The 22,814-nt window shown below is 36.4% G+C and overlaps 2 protein-coding genes across 13 annotated transcripts in view; one reads left to right on the top strand and one right to left on the bottom strand.

The window, feature by feature from the left end:
* LOC113231582 (kinesin-like protein unc-104) overlaps nucleotides 1–9,342 on the top strand; it is a 72,208-nt gene extending 62,866 nt beyond the window's left edge. For 9 of the 12 annotated variants that reach the window (XM_026465941.1, XM_026465946.1, XM_026465936.1 and 6 more), the window contains 7 exons: nucleotides 285–413; nucleotides 499–631; nucleotides 906–1,035; nucleotides 2,451–2,637; nucleotides 3,852–3,988; nucleotides 4,384–4,485; nucleotides 6,626–9,342. In XM_026465941.1, the coding sequence (XP_026321726.1) occupies nucleotides 285–413; nucleotides 499–631; nucleotides 906–1,035; nucleotides 2,451–2,637; nucleotides 3,852–3,988; nucleotides 4,384–4,485; nucleotides 6,626–6,818 (1,011 nt within the window). In that variant the 3' untranslated portion in view covers nucleotides 6,819–9,342. The remainder of the gene's footprint in view (nucleotides 1–284; nucleotides 414–498; nucleotides 632–905; nucleotides 1,036–2,450; nucleotides 2,638–3,851; nucleotides 3,989–4,383; nucleotides 4,486–6,625) is intronic. The other 3 variants (XM_026465947.1, XM_026465945.1, XM_026465942.1) reach the window with 1 other exon arrangement.
* Nucleotides 9,343–12,248: 2,906 nt separating this feature from the next.
* LOC113231507 (vacuolar protein sorting-associated protein 11 homolog) overlaps nucleotides 12,249–22,814 on the bottom strand; it is a 28,091-nt gene continuing 17,525 nt past the window's right edge. Inside the window, exons 13-15 of the mRNA XM_026465832.1 lie at nucleotides 21,187–21,312; nucleotides 16,336–16,535; nucleotides 12,249–14,722 (exon numbers count right to left, since the gene is read on the bottom strand). Coding sequence (XP_026321617.1) covers nucleotides 14,337–14,722; nucleotides 16,336–16,535; nucleotides 21,187–21,312 — 712 coding nt within the window. The 3' untranslated portion in view covers nucleotides 12,249–14,336. The remainder of the gene's footprint in view (nucleotides 14,723–16,335; nucleotides 16,536–21,186; nucleotides 21,313–22,814) is intronic.

Raw genomic sequence — 22,814 nt, 5'->3', positions numbered from 1 at the left:
ATGTTTTATCGCTTTCTATTTATGTCTAAGAAATAGCACGTTTTTTTTTCTCGAAAGTTACGCCAAATATTTACAGAACGACTTAAATGATTTTTAGGCGCCATCTTTTTATTTCCTCAAGAATTTTTTTAATACTCATTGTTGTGCTCTGATGTATCACTGTTTTGGAAATTCGTAATTATTTCTAAATATTACCCATTTTTTAGAAGAATAAAGTTATAACTAAAGTTCCGTCGTTTTGGTAACTCCTTTCTGTTTATTAACTATTTCATATTATTTCGTAGTGGGAGCTGGAGAAGATGACGCGTTTAGAGCAGGTTGGACGCACACGGCACTTCCTCTCGCTGCGCGAGCGCCTGCGCCATGGTCACGAGAACACTGTGGCACCCAATGACTTTACTAAGACAGAGAAGGTATAGGAGATTGTTTCCTTACTTAAAACTTGAACAATTTTTTATTTAAAGCCTTCTACAATGTGTTACGTATACGTTACGACAGGAGGTAAGCAACATGGCGGCCAAGGCGGCGGCAGAATGCGCGCACGCAACGCGCGACGAGTCGGTCTACGAGCCGTGGGAGATGACGCCACGAGAGAAGGAGGTCGCCACTAAATACATCAAACTCATACAGGGTACGGTCACTCCAATATTCTCGTCGTATGTTATTTACTTTGCGTTATATTCAAGGGGTTTAAAAAAGCAACTAAGAAATAACAACGAGTAAACGAGTTCATCAGTTGGAAAAGGAACCGTTGGAAAGTCAAAGGCCGGTTTTATTCGCATCCAAGAAAAAGGTTTTGAACCGAAATTTTCTCATTCTCCTTTCTTATATATAACCTCTTTATTATTCTTTGCTTGTTGTGTTTATTATAACAATATGTTTGAAAATAAATTTAATAAATGCAGGAAGAATAGGAACAACGGGCAAAGAGGTGGAGACGGCAGTGTCTCCAGCTACGCCAGTGGACGAAGGCGTCTCTGCAGATATCTCCACTCCCAGTCTGCTCTCGTCCATACACAGCGCTAGCAGCATAGAGTGAGTATATTTCCCATTGTAAGTCCAGTGCTTAGTTAAGAACGCACAAAAAGCACTGGGTCCGCTTCTCTTCTTCTTTTTAAGATTCCTCGTCGTATAGATTGTGTAATAAGGACGGCAAATACGAAATTATTAACGATCGACGGTCTATTAGAAGCCTGAAACCAAATACTGAGGGCTTTAATTAATCGAGTTTTGTATTTTTGTGCCATCCGTGATACATACAACGTTTTTAACACTTTGGCGAGGAAATAAATACAATATAAATATGGTTCCACAACACAACAATTATGAATTTGGCAAATAGCGGCTTTTGTTTTTTTTTATTCTTCCATAGATAACACACTTCAGCTATAATGTTGTAAAAACCAAACACGCATAAAGCCACGATGGATTGTAAAAAAAAGTTGCAAAATTTATACATAGAAAATAATTAATATCAATTATAAGAAATTCTTATTAATAAGTATTGAAGTACTATGTGGCTGAATTGCAATTAAATTTCTGTTTAGATAACATTTTAAGCGAATGTTTTAATTTTGAACTTAAGTAACCTCCTTGCTTACACTAGAACCTGGCCTGTGAAAGGAAGTATGTCGTGCAACAAATTAAAAAAAAATTCTTACCGACCGTGGCTGTAATGGAAAGAAAAAAATGCTCGAGGGTTTTATTTGAGGCATTATAGTCAAGTTAGCCACCGTGTAATCTATACCATTTACGAGCAAGTATGAAGAAAACGTTATTTGCCTGTTAAATAAATACTGAAATATGAAAATAGAGGTCGTAATTTTTCACTTAACAATAACCTGTTTTTGAAATCGGAACCTTGGTGCAATAAGGCCACATCTGCAATATGATAAGGAGAGGTTTAATGATTCCACGGACGAAATTGGTCGATAACTTTTTATGCTTAAATGGGTTTCACATGTATGTACATAATTTGTTTCTACATTAAATTATTCGTATTGTTTTTACGACTTTAATGTGATAAAAGCAGTTTTGACGTATCACATATGGCTTTATTATAACAAGGGTATGAGATATGCAAAGCATGAATACTATGTCGTAACAGTAGAGCTCCTTGTAAAAGCGTTTGTCCAGGAAAATATTATCTACTTCTGCCGCCTATGTGAGCATTATTGCGTTCCGGTTTTGAAAGGTAAAAGTGCTGGTGAAATTACAGGCACATGGGACTTGTCAACTTATATCACAGAGTGACGGGTGCAGTGGCAGTGCCCCTCAGATCTTTGTGATTTAAAGCTCTGAGTGGTACTGCAACTTTTATGGACAGGCTTTTATTTGGCTTGCCGTCAGACACATGACTCGTTTGTCTCGTCACTTGCTATCACAAAAAAGTGCCAAGTCTCCGCTTCTTTTTCGTCCATATTTAAATTCGTATACGGCAATCCTCACAGGTTGTGTTCCCCGGAGCGTCTTCTCCTCGAGAAACAGATGGCTGCGTGGGGCGGAGTGAGTGGAGCCGCAGGTGGTGCATTGTACGTACCCGAGTGCGAGGAAGTTCGCGTCTCGGCCGCTGTGGCTCGCCGCGGATATCTCAACGTGCTGCAGCACGGCACACACGGATGGAAGAAACGCTGGCTGGTAAGTACAAACTGGTTCAATTCTTTTTAGGTCTTTACTCATTCATTCCCATACTTTAACCGTCGCCCTTTCCTACTAAGCTGAAATGAATGTTACTTTAGAAATTAAAGAACCTTAAGTGCCAAATAGTAATTTTTACAACAGTGTTTTAAAAGTTAAATAAAATATGTTAAATAAAAAACCACGCAAAAAACAGACGACGGTAGGACTTAATGTCTTTTACCATTGCGTGTTCTGGGAGAAATAGATTTCTCACAGATAAGGCTATGGCAAAAAAGTCGTTAAACACAAAAATGTGCAACAAGCACATAGGAAAATTTGTAAGGTTTGTTGGTTTGTTCCGTGACTTAATTGGCAGAGCGACTAGCACGGATTGCTGGAAGGCGCTGATTCGAGTTTTTCTTAGTGTTCGAGAAACTACGTGCGTGGAGTAATTTCACAAAAAATAATTGAATATCATCGTGGTAAAACATCGTGATGAATCAATTACAATTCTAAAGCAGTGTTTATAAAAACACCTAAACTCCTGGATTTAAGGTCCTTTACCTTGAAAGTGTTGTACACCGCCAGTGTCGCAAGTAATGAAATTGACGACTCGATCCACATAAATTTATTGTATAATAAGACAGAAGAAAAAGGTAAAAGGCAAAAGAAGGCTGTAACAATAAAAATAGTATAAACCACAGGTACGATATCAAAAACACTCCCTAACCAAATGCTACGAAACATCTGTGGAACAGTAAAGAACTTATCCCAAAAGGGCCGTATTTTAATATTAGTTAGGTTACACGAATTTAATTGAAAACTGGTAATAAACTGATCAGAATTTCTGGTGACGACGAGCAGGAGTGCTCGCTTTAGACATTTGGTAGTTGGAGTGACGACGGAATGGAAAGAAACAAAGTGAGAATGACGAGGCAAAAGAATTAAAGAACGATTCAAAATTCAAAAATATGTAGCCAGGAGAACCAGAGAAAAGGTGACGATGAAAGAGTTAGCATCGTGACAACCTCTTACCTACAGATTTATCTATGTTGTGACGACGTCGGTGGTTCGGTGGCATTTCAACTCCCGGTAGGGCCAATTTGCAAATAAACTTTTGTAAATGATTTCTTGTCTGGGTGTTCTGAGTAGTGTTCCAGGGTGGATTCAGTTGCTAAGTACAAGGAATTGAGATTGAGAACGGATAATTATTATTACATTGTTATTCGTAGGTGGTACGGCGACCATACGTATTTATCTACCGCGACGAGCGCGATCCCATCGAACGCGCCGTCATCAACCTCGCCAACGCGCACGTCGAATACTCCGAAGACCAGGAGCAGATGGTGCGCATGCCCAACACATTCAGGTCAGTATTCACTGCCACTGTGCTACATGTAAAATAATGTGAATGTTATTCATTTGTGGTGAGAGTACCAACTGATCATGAAGGAGGACTTTTGGCCGAAGGGTGTCATGTACCGGCGTTTCCGAGGACGGTTACCAGACACCCACGTTGCGTCACACGTCGCGGTCCATACGTGTATAAATAAATAAATAAACAGTGTTAGTGTTTTATTATATTAAACAACTACCTCGCAAGTATCATGAAAAACATTATATGCCATACGGGCGGAACAGCAACTACAAACGTCCGGGCCATGAAAGCTCTCGCATATCAGGGCTTTAAATATCTCTCTGTTTGTAATTGCCTACTTACCCGATATACTATTACACACTTCAATATGGCATTTTACTTCGCAGTGTGGTGAGCAAGGAACGTGGCTACCTTCTGCAGACACTAGGCGACAAAGAGGTTCATGACTGGCTGTACGCCATCAATCCATTGCTCGCTGGACAAATTAGGTGAGTTCATTATGCATTATATTTCTGTAAAAGCGATTTAATTAAGCTGATATTTTGTTTATGAAAGCAGTGATGGCAATAATACTGCTTTCCTTGTCCTAACTAACGTATTTGCATTTTGGTAACTTTCGTGATATTGGCACCTAAACTTTTTTCTTTGAATATGTGAAGTACGCTGATTCCAGATATGTTAAAAACTCAATTTTGTTAAAAATGTCGATTAGGTTAGTTTGACATGGACCGATGAATAACTCTATAGGACTGATAATCTCCGTACTACAAGATCATAGCTGAAAAAGGTCAAAATCCTGTCTTTAATCTATTTGGCGCTGATCAATAATAGCCTGGAAGCACAGTCACCAATAATATGGGTAGATGGCGCTAATCCTAAACCAAATATAAGAATAGGCACTATACATAAAAATCTGTGCAAAAACCGCCTTCTAGTTGATTTGTTTGTTATCACTAGAAACTAGAGTAGCTTTGATAAATTGCAGCTTGTCAATATAAAACAAATTAGTTATAAAAATGTCTGTTTAGTACTCGACGCGACATTTCGTGTACCAATGGATTCTAAATATCCGACTACGTTGTCTTGTATCGCAATTAACAGTCCTCTTTTCGTATTTATTGGTCCATGGTTATCATATCCTTAACCTCATGGGCAGAATTGTTGAAAACACTTATATTGTCAGAAAAGTTCTAACGTTGGCATATTAAAACACTTCAATCAACAAAATGATTTATTGTTTTATATCAAAACAAATAAAGTTTGTTGTTCGGCGTTGTTTATAATGTAGATGTGAAAAAATAGAGCTTGAAACAAACGAATTTGAATGATGTGCTTTGGTCAGTCAAAAGAAAAAAGCTTTAAAAAATTGTTTCATTCATAGGAACGCCTTAGTTATCGTAACTAACGTAATCAACATTTTTAACGAAATTGAGTTATTAACATATGGCACACCTACTACAATAGTGTCACAAGTCAAAAATCTCCATTGTAAAGAGAAACTTCCCCCGTATCCGGTACAAAAATTAAAAGAAAAAGGCAATCAGAAGAGCATTTAGTCGAAAACATAACCGAGATATATAAATAATTAAATAAATAAATATTAGACAATATCACATATACGGTTGCTCTGATCCCAAAGTAAGTAGCTGCTTTAGCAGGAGTTCTGGTGGCCCAAAATACAGGGTATCCTAGTTTAGGTTCCAGCCTCTACAAATTATCCTGTATATACTACAATTATGCCATCTGAAATTGGTGCAAATTTGTGGAGGAAATAAAGAATTATTAAGCAACATCACATACGTTGCTCTGATCCCAAAGTAAGTAGCTAACGCACTTATGTTATGGAAATCAGAAACAACGACGGTACCACAAAACTCAGATATAATATAAAAAAGTTAGTTTTCTACACTGACCCGGTCGGGAATCGAACCCGCGTCCTCAGAGATGGCGACACCATGAAAACACGTGTGCAAGTCACTAGACCACGGAGGTCGTCAAAGTATGAACTTGCTACTTTGCCATTTTTTGAGTTGAGATGGTGTGGAAGTGTGCGACGTCTGAAACCCGCAAAATGGGACCTACAACCCCCTATAAGCTATTTTTATGTCTTCTTTAGTTTCAATTTTATTTTTTTAAATTAATTGATCTTGCTCTTGACCACTACCTAGCTCTGGAGATAGGATCTACGATGAAACGAGCTCACCCAGAAGACGCCAATCATGTTAAGCATAATCAGCGTGACTTTTTTACATGACAATAAAATTGTAGGTGCCAATATCTCGAAAGTTAACGACATGCAAAAGCGTTAGTTATGACAAAGAGGGCAGTATATCACTGTAAATTCATGGTAAGGGCACTGTTTCATTAATTAGATTTGAAACTGTAATTAGTTCAGTTTTAAAGCGTTCATTCGATTATACTTTGCCACATTGTGTCATATCCGTTCTCTTCTACTTTTCTTAATTACTGCCACAAACACTGTCTTGCGCATTTTTATTTCGTCAATCTTACCTTTTCAAGCTTTTAATTGTTGAAATTTTAGTTTGAAATTAATTTAATTAAATAGTATAAAGATTAGTATAGATTTGAACGGATGACCCTGGCTCCTGTCAATATACACGTGTAAAGGTGTGTGCACACAGGTCGCGGTCAGCGCGGCGCGGCGCGGGCGGTGCCATCGCGGCCGGCGACCGCACTGCGCAAGAAGCATGAGACAACCTCACAATGGAGTCTATCCTCGTTTTTTAAATGCGTCACAGACGCCGGCAGTCTAACCGCGCACAGGGCGTTACACACCGCGCATCCGATGCCCAGGTATTGAAACACCTCTAAACGTTGATACGAGATCACTGACTAATGTGCGATCACCCTTAATAGATGTCGAATTTCGGGTCCGATGTTTAAGAAATGTAGTGGGTATACAATAATCTACACATACAATGTAATACTTCGTTTAATAATTTTTGACGATGATCGAACTTCGTGACATTGTTATATTCATATTTGTGTAGTTTGGATTGAAAGTTCACAATACCAATCTAATTCGAAAACAATACACGACTGTATTGTTGAATCTGGTTAATGACTTGCGACAAAATATCATCAGTTGTCTGCATAAAGGAGCAGTATCTGTGGCTGGTTTGGTGGGATGTAGCTGTCAACCAAAGACCAGGGAATTTTGGAAACCCTGGTAAATGTGAATGAGCTTCACCCATATTATCATAGTGCAATAGCAATCACTAAATGCGAAAATTAAACATAGAATCAATTACTTTAGCATATCTCTGATGTTTAGCAGTATTATCGAAACCAAATGCATTAAATGCAAAATACGATTTATACGTAAATAATATTATCTATAATGTGTCGTTATATTGTTTTAATTCGAGAATTTTAACAATCGAAGGTCGTAATGAGTAGATGGGACCAAACCGGTGCACCGAACACGGAAGAACGGGGTAAATAGAAAATATTTACAGAGAAAAATTGAAAAATACAGAACAATAATGTATGATTAGAGAAAAAATGAGGCTGTTTCAATATTTATAAAGGATGCCCGATGTTTATCCCCTTTTTATTTAGTGTATATTTATGTAACGCATTAGACAATGTAAGGTCTACAGACCATTGTAACGTAAACCAAAGTTTGTAACGAACCGCATGGAGTCAAGATGGTTTGGCTTAAGTTGCAATATCTATAGTTGTCTTTACGGATTTTTACATCTATATGTATTTGTATAGTTTTTGTCTTGTAACAATATTCGTATGAGAATGTAACTGGTGGAATAAGATTGTAATAATTTTTACGCAATAAATTGTAAATGTCTAATGATAGCTGCGCACAAATGTAACATGTCGGCGGTGTTCCATAGACTCCATTTTGTAAGGCGAAATATAAGAATTTAATGTGAATGTGAGGAGACAAATTACTGAAAATACTTATTAAAGATTTTCTTCTGATGTTGGATACATTTATTAATGTAATTTACCTTGTATATACGTATGACCCGAACGGTAGAGTATATATATGTTGAGGCTCAAAGGCCAATTTCTAAGATGTGGCCGTAGTCCGTATAACGTCATACGTAAAGTTACTTCTCACATTAGTATCGATTGTAAATACATAATTATAAACCAAGTAGTTAATGTAGACTACGCGTTCAAAAGAAATATAACAATTGTACGCTGATATTTTGTAGTTCCAGGTTTATTTAGATGTTATTTTTTATGTTGTAACAAACGTATTTTTTTTCTAATTTTAAATAATTTGAATGAATTGTATAAAGTAGGTTAATGTGGTGTTACCGATGTAGTGTATTAATTCCAGATTTTTTTCAGGACGAGCGATGAACAAGCTACTCTTGGATCACTAGTATACTATCGACATACTCTTAAGAATACAAAAGGTACAAAAATTTGCCTCTTTAGTGGGGTAACTTAACACCTTTAAACGCTTTTATACTAGTGAACACAGGGGTACATTCCGCGTCTAGTCATGTCCTCGCATTGTATGTTACATAGTATGTGATAGAGGTAGCTACATACGTTATTACAATACATGCTGTGCCGCGAACAATCACCACGTAGTATGTTAATTATTCACATTCACCGGTCCATTGTCACTTAGTATTTGTACTGAAATACATTTATTGTCCATCGGGGTAAATTCGTCTACCGTTTTGTTATTTTTTTTTAATTGGCAGAAAACGGTCATTAACACTGCTGCCCTGTGGTGTCAGAAATGGGCAACAGTTGTTAAAATGTGACAATTTTCTTTACTTTTGAAGAATACTATTTTACCCCGGTTGACCGTATGACATTGTAGGTAGATAATTGATGTGAGGCTAGTTTTATATGGATGACATTCCGTTGTCTTTCTTTTGATATCAACAGTCTGTTGTAAGTCCAAAACAATTCTTAATCTCGTTACCGCTTCAATAAATGTTGAATATAATAATTGTCACTATTACTGTCGCTTTTAGGTGACTATTTTCAAATTCATTCGGAATTTAACGAGCGAAAATAGATGTATTGATTATCGGCAAATTATAAGCTTATGTGACTAGTCTTCATGTAAATAACTTCTAGTTCATTTGGTACTTACATGAGTTGCAGTTAAAATAAAAATTGCTTTCTTGAAATGTCCAGTCACCAGCTTAATACACTGATGTAGACTATACTCTGCTACACTAGAGAATATCCTGATAATAATATAGTCTAGAATAAAATAGATGTAAGATCAAAAAAGTATTATCCAAAATTTAGACATGCTGTGTGTGTGACATTTATAATGTTCTTTGAATTTGGAATGGGATTATTATCGGGTACTCCATCAGGTTAATTGCGTAAGGTGAAATCTCATTTCACGTTAATTTGACAGGTAGAAACATTGACTTTTGTAAGTCAATGGGTAGAAACAATGTTTTGAACGACACCTTTGAGTCGGAACAATATAATATCAACTTTATGCGGCTAGCCTACAGTTGCAGTTAGCAGCGCAATGTCAAATATATAAACATATTTTAATCATCCATTGTATTTGACGGTGCGCTCTTTATTATTTTATTTTCAATATAATGAATGTGAATGTAGTAGAATGAATCTACAAATATATAGTATGCATCTTTGACACCGTCGTCGCTGTTTATGTCTTTTGTCATAAGTTTTAAACCAACAAAGATCTTACTTGAGATGGTTATATACTTTTCTTTTCTAGTCACTTTATATACATTCCAAAGTTTGTAAATTATTTCCTTTCTCAAATAATTAGGGTAATGTATTTTGCATAGCAAAATGGTGTTTAAGTAGATAAATAGAGCAGGAATAATGCAAATCGCGAATGTGTTTCGATGTGGATGGAATCAAATCTGATTTTTTGGAAATTTCTTTGCAAAGCTTCTTAATGAGTTGTTATTGTAACAGTTTTTGTAATTAAAACGACCTTTTAAATTAGAGAGAAAAGCTATGGCTGAATTATATATTTTTTATATAATGTACTTTAGCTATACCGCTATTTTTATAGGACTAAAATTGTTTTTGTATAATTACGTTAATTAATTCTTGTAATTTATTTTAGTTTTGTGATTCTGATGGCTGTCCCATAGAGGATTTATGAAATGTTTTTGTTTGATGCTTTTATCGTATACTGAGGTGTTTGCGAGCGCGTCTGCGCCGGGCAGAGGATGCGCGTGCGCAGGTATAGCACGACACACGACCCATCTTGTGATTTCGATAGTGATTGTTGATTGTTGGGTGAGAATGATATATGAAAAATTATATATTCTATATATAATTTATGTATTTCATTCAATTTATGAAATTAAGAACAATGTAATGATTGGTAATATTACTCATTGCTCTAAATGTACTATCAAATTATATTATACACAGTGTTAAAGGTCATAAATAAAATGCTTTGAAAATTTCCACATCATTGTTTCTTTTGAATACAAACCTTGCATAACTTCCCTAGTATATGCATTAAAAAAAATCACATTATTGAAAATTTAGCTACAGTGCTTTAGCGATGGTACGTATTCCAACGTCACCATAACCTGCCTTATTCTAGTATCATTAAGGCTGAGTGAATAACATTGTACGTCTTAATTAAAATATAAATTACCAAATATTATAAATAAAATAAATGTATTTATGATGCGAAATACAAAAATTAACTTTCAAATAATATATTAAAAAAAGAAACACGACTCACTTTATTTATTTAAAACACAAGCTACAATCGTTGAAAGTATTTGAAAAAGTATGAATTACAAAATACATCAACCATCAAATTCATATTTCAATGTAACGTTATTATATATTACTCATATTCGTACAAACCTGTCAATCAAGTAATGTATTGTTATGGAATGGAAAATACGTTATGAATTGGCTAATCAAATTTCAAATACTCGATTATGGTATAATAAAGTATAAAGGAAAATTTAAAATTTGACTAGTCAAGTAAAAAGTGAATTACGCTTAATTTACATTGACACGGAACGGAAGGGTGAAAGCGTCAATTTCGCCTGGTTCACGTCGATCTCGCGGCTGCGCCTTGAGGCTGTAGTAGGTGTTCAGTTTAGATGTTTAATATAACAAAAATGGCGAATATTTAATATATTGCGATGTGCATGTAATTGAAGTAAATTACTTTACGACCCTCAAGTGAAGAAACTTGTCAACCCAGTGAAGGTTAAATCGTGGAAAATAGTTGCGCTTGTGTTGAATAATTGTTTTCAGGCAGTTAATTTTCCGATTGTCCCTCCGTATAAAATTAATAAAATAAACAACAACAACGCAACTACACAAACAACACCGTCAGAAATCCGAATTCAGCTACACCCTGTGGGCTTTGAAATTGAAAAATGGTGCCGATAAGCGACAAAGTAATGATTTTAACTGTAATTTTTGACATGAACCGTACATCTACCATGAATTTGCAGTATCAATCGTCGCTAGCGACAACGTGAAAAAAGATTTGTATACAAAATGTTACTTCTTATGACCGTTAGGAGATGCTGTGTAACTTTCCATACAAAATTGACACATTTTATGCAATCGCTAGCGATAATTACCTTCATGTACTGAGAATATTTTCTCTAAACTGCAGGACACACCGCAAACGAAGTTAAGCTAATTTAGCTTAGGCCACGTAGTTTTTTTTTTATAATATCAAGTGACGGGAAGAACAACTCGTGCGCTGTTCGGCGTCGTCCATAACAGTTGCAGTGCCACTCAGAGCAGTTGCATACCAACTATGCCAGCTAAGCTAACTTAGCTCACATAGCTGCGTGCAAAGATAAGCTAAAAAAATACGCGTGCAAGGAACTATGTCAACCGTGACCATGGGACCTGTAAAGGGCTCGAAACGTCGGTTTGTTTGAAAAAAATATACGCGATTTAAATCCGGAATAGCTTCATTTCCAACCATGACAATAGTATGGATACGTGTGGGGATGAAGGGCGGCAGAAGGGCGACATATTTTACATAGCTTAGCGGGATCGTTGGGTTAGTTTAGTTAGCTTCGTTCGCGGTATGAACCGAAGTATGAATAGATATCCCGTCTACGTGGGCTAAGTTACCTTAGCTTCGTTCGCGGTGTGGCCTGCGCTTTAATGTTAATAACCGTGAATGCCCAACAAAAATACATAGTAATAAAACTCAGCTATGTTTATAAATATTTATTAATAGGACAATAATGATACAGTATAAAATATAATACAATCAATTAATTATTATAGCCTTAACTAACGTAGATCATTTATATGGGAGGAATGTGAAGCGATTTACATGATTTTTAGTTCAATGAGAAGGTCGATTTTGCTCTGTACAGTTCTGAAATTTTAACAACCTCGCAGGACAATATTACTAATATCATTCATGTTACTAATAACATCGTTCAGAATACATTAGAAAAATAAAAGTGTATGAGAGAATCTTTGCTTCAAAAATTAAATATATATGTGAAATGAAGTGTCACATGGTTCATTCTAGTTTGATTGATAGTAGTTGTGGGAATTCCTGGAACTGCGCGAGAATTCTCCAGAAGATCTGTTTATTGACTAAAAAGACTTTCGTTCGAAAAATTCACTTCTGTTCAGTTTCGCAGTAGTGTAAATTGAGTCTTAGAATATTTGCAGAGAGTTTTGTTTCTTAAATTAGATTTCTATAATTCCTTAGAACAAGTGACAATTTTCCATATATCAAATTAATTACAAATATACAGAGAGAATCGACTGCACTATGGCGTATCTCTTATACATATATAGTAATAACGTATAATAAAAAAACAAGCCTCTAACAAAGTAAATTTTATATGCTAAGGCATACGATCTCGTAAAAAAACAGTGATATTAAGAGCGTTTCTTACATGAAGCTGATCGTTTTAATAGATCTTGGCAAAGACCAGAGTGCATGTTTCAGCAAAAATTTGTATTAAATTCACTAATTTGTAAGATCACTGGCAAGTTAAGATGAGGTCTCCGTCAAAAGTGATTTTTTGCCCAAAATTTCATCACCAATCGCGATACAAGACAATGTAGTCGAGTATTTAGTACCCATTGGTGAACTAGATGTCGCGACGAGTACCAAACAGATATTTTCGTAACTAAGACGTTTTACATTGACAAGCTGCAATATCATGGTGGTTAAACATCGTGACATTCTATAAACTTAATCATGTTAGTAAAAATATCATGATATTCAATATTCATACTGTTATTGAATTTCCAATTAGATGATTAAGGTATCTGATAGGTGGTATGCTGTCTTTGGTACTCTTTGTCCAACCAATAGTAATATCTTTTGGACACTGAAATGGCGGCGTGGGTTGATTTATGATGAATTTAGTTCTTTACATTACCGCAACATATCGGTATAGTAAAACCAAGTAATCATTAGTCAAAAATAGTTTTTATTACAAGAAAGTCCTAAATATAATACGAATATAAGAAACAAATTTTAGCAGGAGTAGAGCTCCTTGTTAGAGTTCGTCCAGGGAAATACTGCCACCTTGCCAATTTCTGCTTTGGAAGGGTATGGATGGTGGCGAAATTACATGCACATGGGATTTGTCAGGGTGACTGGCACAGTGTCAGTGGCCCCCTGACCTTTGCGATTTGAAGCTCTGAATTTTCACATATTATGTACGTCTCCCATTTAGTATTAAAAAGTTATCGACAAAATTTTCGTTTTTAGAATCTTTGAACCTTTATTTTGCAGATGTGGCCTATTACACCAAAGGCTGCGATACAATGATACGAATTTGATGTTTCTGATTAGAAAACTTGCTTTGTGCGGTGCTGTACGGGTCCAGGTGTTTTTACCTAAAAATTCGAAATTTTAACTTTCTTTTGAAAAAAGGAATGACGCGAGCAGTCCTGACTAAACCTTTGACGCGAGCAGACGACTGTCCTGGCTAAATTTGTATGGACAGATCGTACAATAAGGCTTTGCTAGTTAGGTTTAAGACCATGGCGTAAGTTTATAATTGTAAACTTCTTCTTTATAGTGTTATAGCTCCATCGATACAATCGAGGACTCCGCCAATGTTTGCCCGGTTAATTTCGATACACTTCGCTGAGAGGGTAATTTATAGCAACAGACAACACACAAATACAAAAAAAAAAATTGTAACTTTTATAGAAACAAGTTCCAAATTATATATAAAACTATTTTCTTGTATTGACAATGTTATCTTGTGTCAAAAGCAACAAAAGTCACCATTTCAGAGTTCAAAAGAATGTAACAACGTCAAGACGGTTGAACCACGCAGTTACCTGCACACAATAGCTTATTTTCTATCATTGAAATATAAAATACAAAACATTGAAATACTCAAGAGAACGGGTTCAGGTTTTTATCATAATCAGCGTCGTCGCCGAACGGATTTGTAGGGTTGCTACCCTCATCGTCCGCGAAGGGATTTTTCGATTCATCGTAAGTTTCTTCTTCGAAGGGATTTTTTGAGTTCGATATAGCTGAGGATATTTTCGGTGATGCACCACTACTCGTTGATTCTTCGATATCTCTAGATGGCATTGGTGAAGCTAAAGGTGATTGTTTTGCGATGGTGTGGACTCTGGGTTCTAGTTTGTTCAAATTAGCCTCTAAGCTGGAGCTGTATCGTTGCTGCTGCTCGAGCAATCGCATTCTGCCTTCCGGGACTGGAGTGATGGGTGTGCCTTTTGCAATGGCTTGTTTTGTTGTATTTGTTAAATATACTGGAAGAAAGAAAGATCAAATATTACTTAATTTTTTATTCTCTTCTTAAGACCCCGTTTCCTATGATCACGTAAACGCCCAATGAAAATATTAGCGCTATTCCTTTTCCATATAAAGGATATATAGAAAATACGTTTTTCACACAAACCTGAAGGCATATTTGTTTAGACTTGTAGCGTGTAATTATATTTAGTGCATTTAATGTACACACGCCAGCACATCAAGCTACACGTTGACGTATCTTGTTCCGTTGCAATGGAGACGATTTTCGAACAAAAATGTATGATGTGCCGTTGTCCGTACATTGGGCGTTAGTTTTATCAATGTAAATAGTTTGCTGGATCTTGGGAGGTCATATGAAATATTTTGTAGAACAAATTTATAATTCCAAGAAAAAGGTATTCACCAAAACTTTTTCTTGTAGTAGCACTTAATAGAATCAGGGAATTGGCAAATTTTTTCAATATTTTTTGTTCATAGCGAAACAAATTTATAGGTGGAATAGTAAATATACGAGAAAGGCCATATGTAGCATTCCATATTGTATTATGTATATCTAGGAATGTTTTAAGTGCACTAAGATCAGAAGGTTGCGTGTACTCATCGTGTCGGGGTCGTCAGTATGAGAGTACAATAATTGGTTGCACCCCCCTTTCCAACTCTTAGGGTCGTATTCTAGATCTCTACTTAATGCTCAAGTCAGGATTGCACTGGAAACACAAGCACTGGAAATACGACCCTAATGGCAGGGACTTGAGTACGATTTCGAGTGCTTTAAACCACACTCAAATCCTGACTTGAGCATTGAGTAGAGTTCTAGAATACGACCCTTAAGTTTCCACCCTAAAGTTGCCTGGAAGAAACTGCTTCTTAGCAATAAGGCCGCCTGTTGTATACTGGCTTACTCTGTGATACTTACATTACAGTTCTGTGTTGACATTGTAAGTTTACTGTGCAATAAAAATATTTCATTCATTCATTTATTTATTCATAATAATACCGCACATACTCATTGTCCCCCCACTAAGGAAACCATGTGTCGCGGGTGCCATGGACATACACATAGACAACCACAAATTACACCCCAACTCACGAGAGGAATAAATGTAGGCTCATACAAATATTTCTCCCGGCCCGGGAATCGAGCCCAGGACGTTTGCGTGGCAGACCAGAATGGTAACCGTTCAGCCACTGAGGCAGCAGTACGTTGGAAGATCGGTATTTATATATATCATGAGCCAAACATTTCAATAATTGTACATTTTTTAAAATGAAATAGTAACATACATTCAAATTTAAAAAGAAATAAGACGACGAATTGGAGTTATTAATTTAGTTCTCCAAACAAGAAGCGACCATATTGCAGGGGCTATAATTTCGTATTCGTCGTAACAAAAGAATTATTTCCATAAACAGAAATTTAAAAAAATATTAAAATAAGACTTTCCGATGATACATAATATAGTAACCGATACTTAATACTTAACCACGAATTTGTGGACTGAAGCTAAACTTTGTTTAAAAAATAATCTTCCGATATTTCTAAGAAACCTGTAATAAGTGATAATTATTTAGTGAATAATCACGAAAGTCTTAGAATCTTTAAACTTACCTTGTTTACTCTGTCCTTCCTGCAGTCTGAGCTTGGCCTCCGCGCCTGGCCCGTAGGTCTGCGCGGGCGGCGCTGCAGCAGGCGTAGGCGCGGGGGTAGGGGCCTGCGCGGGTAAGGGGGGTTCCGATACAGCCTCGCTTGTCACCACCGTCAGTTTGTTAAAAAGACCGCGCCCGAAGTACTCTGATACCACTGCGTACCTGTAACAACAAACAATACATTGAAAAGATGCTGCTTTTGAAGAAAATTAGCATTTCATAGAAACATCAATTAGTTATTAGTTAATTATTCTACGTTGACGTTACCATGCATACGAAGTCTGTAAGTTTGTCAAGCAGTATTCACAGCTATTCAAAAAAGTCAAGAAATAAACCCACCCACGAATATAAACCCAAATAAACTTTTTTCTTTTTTTTACCATACCAAGTGACGGGACGTACAAGTCGTGCGCCCGGTGATAAGTGACACACCTGTCCGTAGCAGTTGCAGTGCCAGAAAGAGCTTTAAATCGCAAATAGCCTGTCACCCTGAGACATAAGTTGATAAGTCTTATGTACCTGTAATTTCACCAGTAATTCTACCCTTGAAAACTGGAACGCAGTAATGCTCACACTACTGCTTTGTGGCAGATAGGTAAAATGGCAGTACTTCCTTGGACGAACTGTTTCACAAGGAGACCTACTGCTACTAAAATGGTTCTATGAAATTGGTCTTATCGGGGGCTGGGTATCCTCTGGTCCCTCCAGCCGCTTAGGTATTTTGGAATGGGAGAGACGCTTCTGAGTCAAGTGACAAGAGACGAATAAGTCGTTCACATGATGGTACTACAAGCCTGTCCAGAACAATTGCAGTGCCACTCAGAGCTTTAAATCGCAAAGATCTGAGCGGACATGCCACTGTGCCCGTCACCGTGAGATATAAGTTGACAAGTCCCATGTGCCTGTAATTTCACCCTTATTTACCCTTCAAAACCGAAATGCTTGGCGGCAGAAATAGGTAAGGTGGCAGTAGTTCCCTGGACGAACTCTTTCACAAGGAGGTCTACTGCTGCTAAAATTTGCTGTACGTGCACCCGGGTTCGCTCACCCAAGGCACTAGCCTTTTGAGCACCAGATGAAGTCTGTGTAAACTGACAGTGTATAGTATATAAAAAAAGGGTTAGGGTTCCATCGGGAATTGAAGCCGGGATCTCCTCATCTATCGACTATAGAGCAAATCGTTACGCCGCCGAGGTCGTTATAATCTTTTAATGAACAAACACGAGTCCAAAAACAGGGAATATACAATATAACTACAGATTCATAAACGAGTAAAACTTAACGATATCGACTTCTATATTGTATACATAATTATATACTATATCGCATTCGACTGTTTAAAACAGTAGTATTCAAAACAAGGGCATGATAAAAACTGAACATACGGAAATACAAAATATAATGAACACGTGACCGCCGCACAAAACTTACAAACACAATCAAGTCACATTGAAATATAAAAACAATGTACAATAAAAAAAAACTCATGCAAATACCGTCATTACCCCTCATAATTTTCATCAGAACTATTTGCAAAGCACCACGAGAATGGCGGCAACATAACTGCGGTACAATGTATGCCGAACTGCACGACGATAATATAAAGCGATAACTATTTTATAACTACAGATAAATGTATTGATAACGTGTGAAAATATTGTGTTCCATTGTTCGAACAGGTGACGTGATATTTCTGAACTAACATTAGTTACCGTTCGAACCATTTACTTGTCAATTTTGTATTGTACAGCGCCTCTAACGGTCTCAGGAGGAACTAATACTTGCAATAATAACTACTGATTTCAATGTTATAAACGAAGTGGAAAATGTACTAATGAAAACGTCATCAGAATCGTACGTTTTATACAATCAAGTCACTACTATTTTCCGAAGCCTACAAGCTTCGGTGTAACTCAAATTCACTTGTAACATATGTATTTTAACTGTTCATGGACTTACTGTCCATATTATACGGTAATTTAATTAAAAGTAAATATCGGAATATGATACGGTATCTCAAAAAAAGCTACTACGGGCTTTATGCGCAAGGCACACCGCCAACGAGGCAAAGTTAATTTAGCTCACGTAGCCGGGGCATCTTTTCATACTTCAGTTCACACCGGGAACTAAGCTAACCGAGCTAACTAAATAAACCCAACGATCCCGCTAGCTATGTAAAATATGTCGTCTTTCTACCGCCATTCACCCCCACACGTATCCATAGTCAATAATTACAACGTATTTTCTTAGCTTAGCTTTGCATGCAACTACGTGAGCTAAGTTAGCTAGTTTCGTTCGCGGTATGGCCTCCACTTTACTGTCCATACTTTACGGTAATGTAATTAAAATTAAATATCGAAATATTATGATAGTACGGGGTACCCGTTTTGCTATATGGATCTCAAAGAACCAACTACGGGCTTTACAGTGTGATTTCCAAGTGTTTTCTGTGTAGTTGCCACCTACTGCTGCTCTGTAGAAACAAATAAACAACGTTCCGATAAAGTTCAACGATTTACATTGCACATTTTATATTATATGAGAATGCGACAGACGATCAGCGTCATTCTCTAGACTGGCATTACGCCGAGTCGCAGCCTTTTCATGGTAACAACATATTATTTTTCGTGTTAATTTTAATTTTTTTATGTTTATATTTCGTTTTAATGTTATTTTATTTCGTACGTACTTTTAACTCTTCATTTTTTCTAAATTAACGCCTCTAGAATAACGGGACAATATTCATAATAAATGAAACTACTTTTTCATATACATCTGAAAAAAATAGTTTTCGCGTATATTTGTTTTTTTCTTTCAAAACAAACCATCGTTTCGGGCCCTTTACAGGTCCCATGGTCATGAAAAAATATTTTAATTTTCTATGTGTAACAATCGCGAAAACCTACTAACTCTATAGGAACAATATCCGACAACGTGAGTTTGCTGCCGTCCGTACAGACATTGAATTAGATAACAAAATTAACATACCAATATACTGAGTACTCCACTATAATTTCGACCAACATGTTTTAAATAAACAAAACATTAAATTATAGTAAAACAAATAACATTATGAAGGAAATTTTGTGACGTTATTGCATTTAATACAACACGCGAGCGCGTGTCTAATTCAAGTGATAATTTTTTATTACATGGCAATACGGTCTTAGTTCGTAAATAAGTTGGTGTAATGTTATACTTGAATTCGATCGTGTTTACATTTCTTTCAGTTCAGCTGTGACAACACCGCCATGTTATAGTGTGATATTACTACAAGGCTATTGTTAATTACATTTGCAACTCATGTGGGGTTATAAGCAATGGTCGGAAAAAGGTGTTCCACATAAATAGATGCATTTATAGATACAGCTACAAGGAGTGACATAGAGTTGTTAAAACCACCAAATATTAGTTAATTACTTTTTCGAATTCCGGCTTTGGTTTTACTGCACCGTAAGACAAAACGACCGACCTAGGAAGTCGAAGTTGGCTTTTAAAGTAATTCTAATTGTCCATATAAAAAATGCAGTAGATTACTGACCTTTTTAGATATAAATTATATGGCAATTAATGACTTCTTGCACTAAGCCGACGAGATACGAGCCAAAATCTTCCGCGAAATGTGCGAAAATCGATCGCAATAACGCGACGATATTGACAAAAGTATTCTTTGGCCCTTACGAATTAAATTCATCTCTATGCCAAGAATGATCTAAGTTGAAACCGTCAAGCTTGATGTGCTCTTTTGACTGCACACGATGATGTGCTAGACAGGAGCGTAGCAGATGGAGGTCCTTTTTTTGACGGGGGAAATCTTTAAACTTTTGAGCCCATGGAGACTCAGGGGTTATGTGGGGACTCTCCCTCCGGACTGGAGGGCTTACCTCACTAAAATCCCCCCGGGTTTATCTCCCGCCGGTTGAGTCGGCGCCGTGGGGTCGGTGAACATTCACCACGAGGCCGCCCGGCTGCCCTAGCTTGCGCTAGGGTTCCCGCGCCAACGGAGGGGCATGTCAGTTGTCCTCCGACCCGCCCCCCAGACGAGTGATTATCATATTATTTGTAAAAGTTGTTTGTCATAAATTCTTACGATATTTTCCTTCACTGTAATTTGTGGTATGAAGTAAACGGTTCATGATCACTGTTTCTTGGTTACGTTTTTTTTGTAATTTGTCAAAAAGCGGAGTATAATGCAGTGTAAGCCTCGATTACTATTATTAAAACTCACACATTATTAATTTGAACCACTACTCAATCTTGATATTGATTGATCGTAGTTTCAAATTTAAAAAGAAATAATAAATTCTGGATTGTTAATATAATTTAAACTTTACCCTGTTGGCATACTGTTGAAAGTTCAATACCTATTATTACAAGTTACGACGTTTTGATACTATAATTGAAACTTTAATCAATGTGCTGCCATCTAGGTTCATTGCTAAACGACGACGAATTGGAGTTATTAATTTAGTTCTCCAAACAAGAAGCGACCATATTGCAGGGGCATTATTTTCGTTTTCGTCGTAACAAAAGAGTTATTTCCATAAACAGAAATTAAAAAATTATTAAAATAGAACTTTCCGGTGATACGAAATGTCACCACGGGTGATATTTTAGTTGCGGCTATCAGTTTTGCACTCCAAAACAGCACAATAAGGCACTTTTTTTAGGATTTTATAGAATTTGCACGAAATAATAACACAACCATACCGTACAAAGCGAAAATAGCGGACTGAGCTCCAGTCGCCACGCGTCAGACGCTAACTAAACTTTTCTACTGTATTTATTGTTCTGTGAGTTGTATTATACTTACGGGTCATGCTCCTGGTGCAACCTCGCGTGTAGCATTTCCGCCGCGTGAGGCGGCGGCTTGCTGCTGCGACGTGCACCCACACAGGCAGGACACTCTGCGTCTGATTCGCTGTAGCTCTGGAAGCAGCTGTTGGAAAAGGATATTCGGGTTAGGCATTATCCGTCTTTTTTTTGGCTACTTCGAAGGCAAAGATCGGCAAATAATTCTGCTGAAAAATGTGTCCCTTACTTAGGTCTTGCTCTGGAATAGCCCAATTGGGTGTAGTATCAAAATAATCTTCTTTTTGTAGTCCAAACTAATAGTATAAATGCGAAAGTAACTCTGTCTATCACGTTTTCACGCCTAAACCGCTTAACCAATACTGATGAATTTCCGTATAGAGATAGATAGGACCTAAGAGAAGCACCTAGGCTACTTTTTGTCACAAAAATTAATCTTAAAGGGGGTGAAACAGGGGATAACAGTTTGTATGGATAATATTGGTTCTATATTGACTTGAAGTACTTATTCGCCAACACCAACTAGTGAATATAAACGCACATATGTAATTGTGTTTTCCAGTAACAAACTGTAGTTCTTTTTCTAAATGCGATTTTTCTACATTTTTAATATTTAAGACTATGAAATTTCAAGTAGGCACATTTTAAAAAACAACTACCCGTTTCCCGTACGACAATATTAGTACAGCTATAAATTATATTTACTGTTTCGTGGCAGTTTCATTACAACTACTCGAGATACGTCATACAAAATCTGTTATAAAATAATAATAATAATAATGCGTACTTTGAAAACAGCGACAATGTATGGATAACTTGTACGATTTTGTTTGTTTGTATAAAAAATAAAGAAACACTGAGCCATAATAAAAAACAAAATATTTGCTATAAATTTAAAAGCAGTCAAGTCATTTTTTGCTTAAGATAGAGAATTCCAAGCTTTTGGTAAAAACGAATTGGTGGAAGAGAAGTCGAAAGAGTACATTGGCAGTGGAGAGTAAACTAAGCACACTGTAATATTTTACTATAAACTATAATAACTATTTTTTAATATATTAATGTACTATGAGTAATATATGGGCGTATACTCATGGATTTAATACATAAGTCAATAATTTAAACGCGGTGTAGTGATTTGGGTTAATTTTAATAATAATAATTGTAAAATGTACTGGTAATTATCATTTCAAATATTACATAATGACTTTGGATATTTACTAAATGTACACATTATCATGAATTTGAATATTTACTAAATGTACACAGTATCATGAATTTGAATAATAATAATAATAATAATGAATTTATTCTCTTCCACAGTTAAAACCTATATCTAGTACATAAAATACAGTGTATACTTCTTATTGTGGAAGACTGGTGCTCAGACTAGGTAGACCCTGTATTATGAGACACCAGGTCTTCCTTTGCGGAACAAGTTTGAAAATCAGGAAACAAAACAAAAATTCAGTGGTAAAGTTAAAACTATTACATAAATAATTAAGGTTAACCTATAAGCAAGGAACAAACAGCAAAATACAGCCAGTATTAAAAATGTGGAGTGGATATATGTAAAATTACATGATGTGTGTGTGTGTGTGTGTGTGTGTGTGTGTGTGTGTGTGTGTGTGT

The sequence above is a fragment of the Hyposmocoma kahamanoa genome, unplaced genomic scaffold (assembly GCF_003589595.1).
Source record: "Hyposmocoma kahamanoa isolate Upper Pololo Valley unplaced genomic scaffold, ASM358959v1 65, whole genome shotgun sequence".
NCBI lineage: Eukaryota > Metazoa > Arthropoda > Insecta > Lepidoptera > Cosmopterigidae > Hyposmocoma > Hyposmocoma kahamanoa.
Note: the sequence above shows the minus strand (reverse complement) of the source record. Positions and strands in the feature narration are given on the sequence as shown.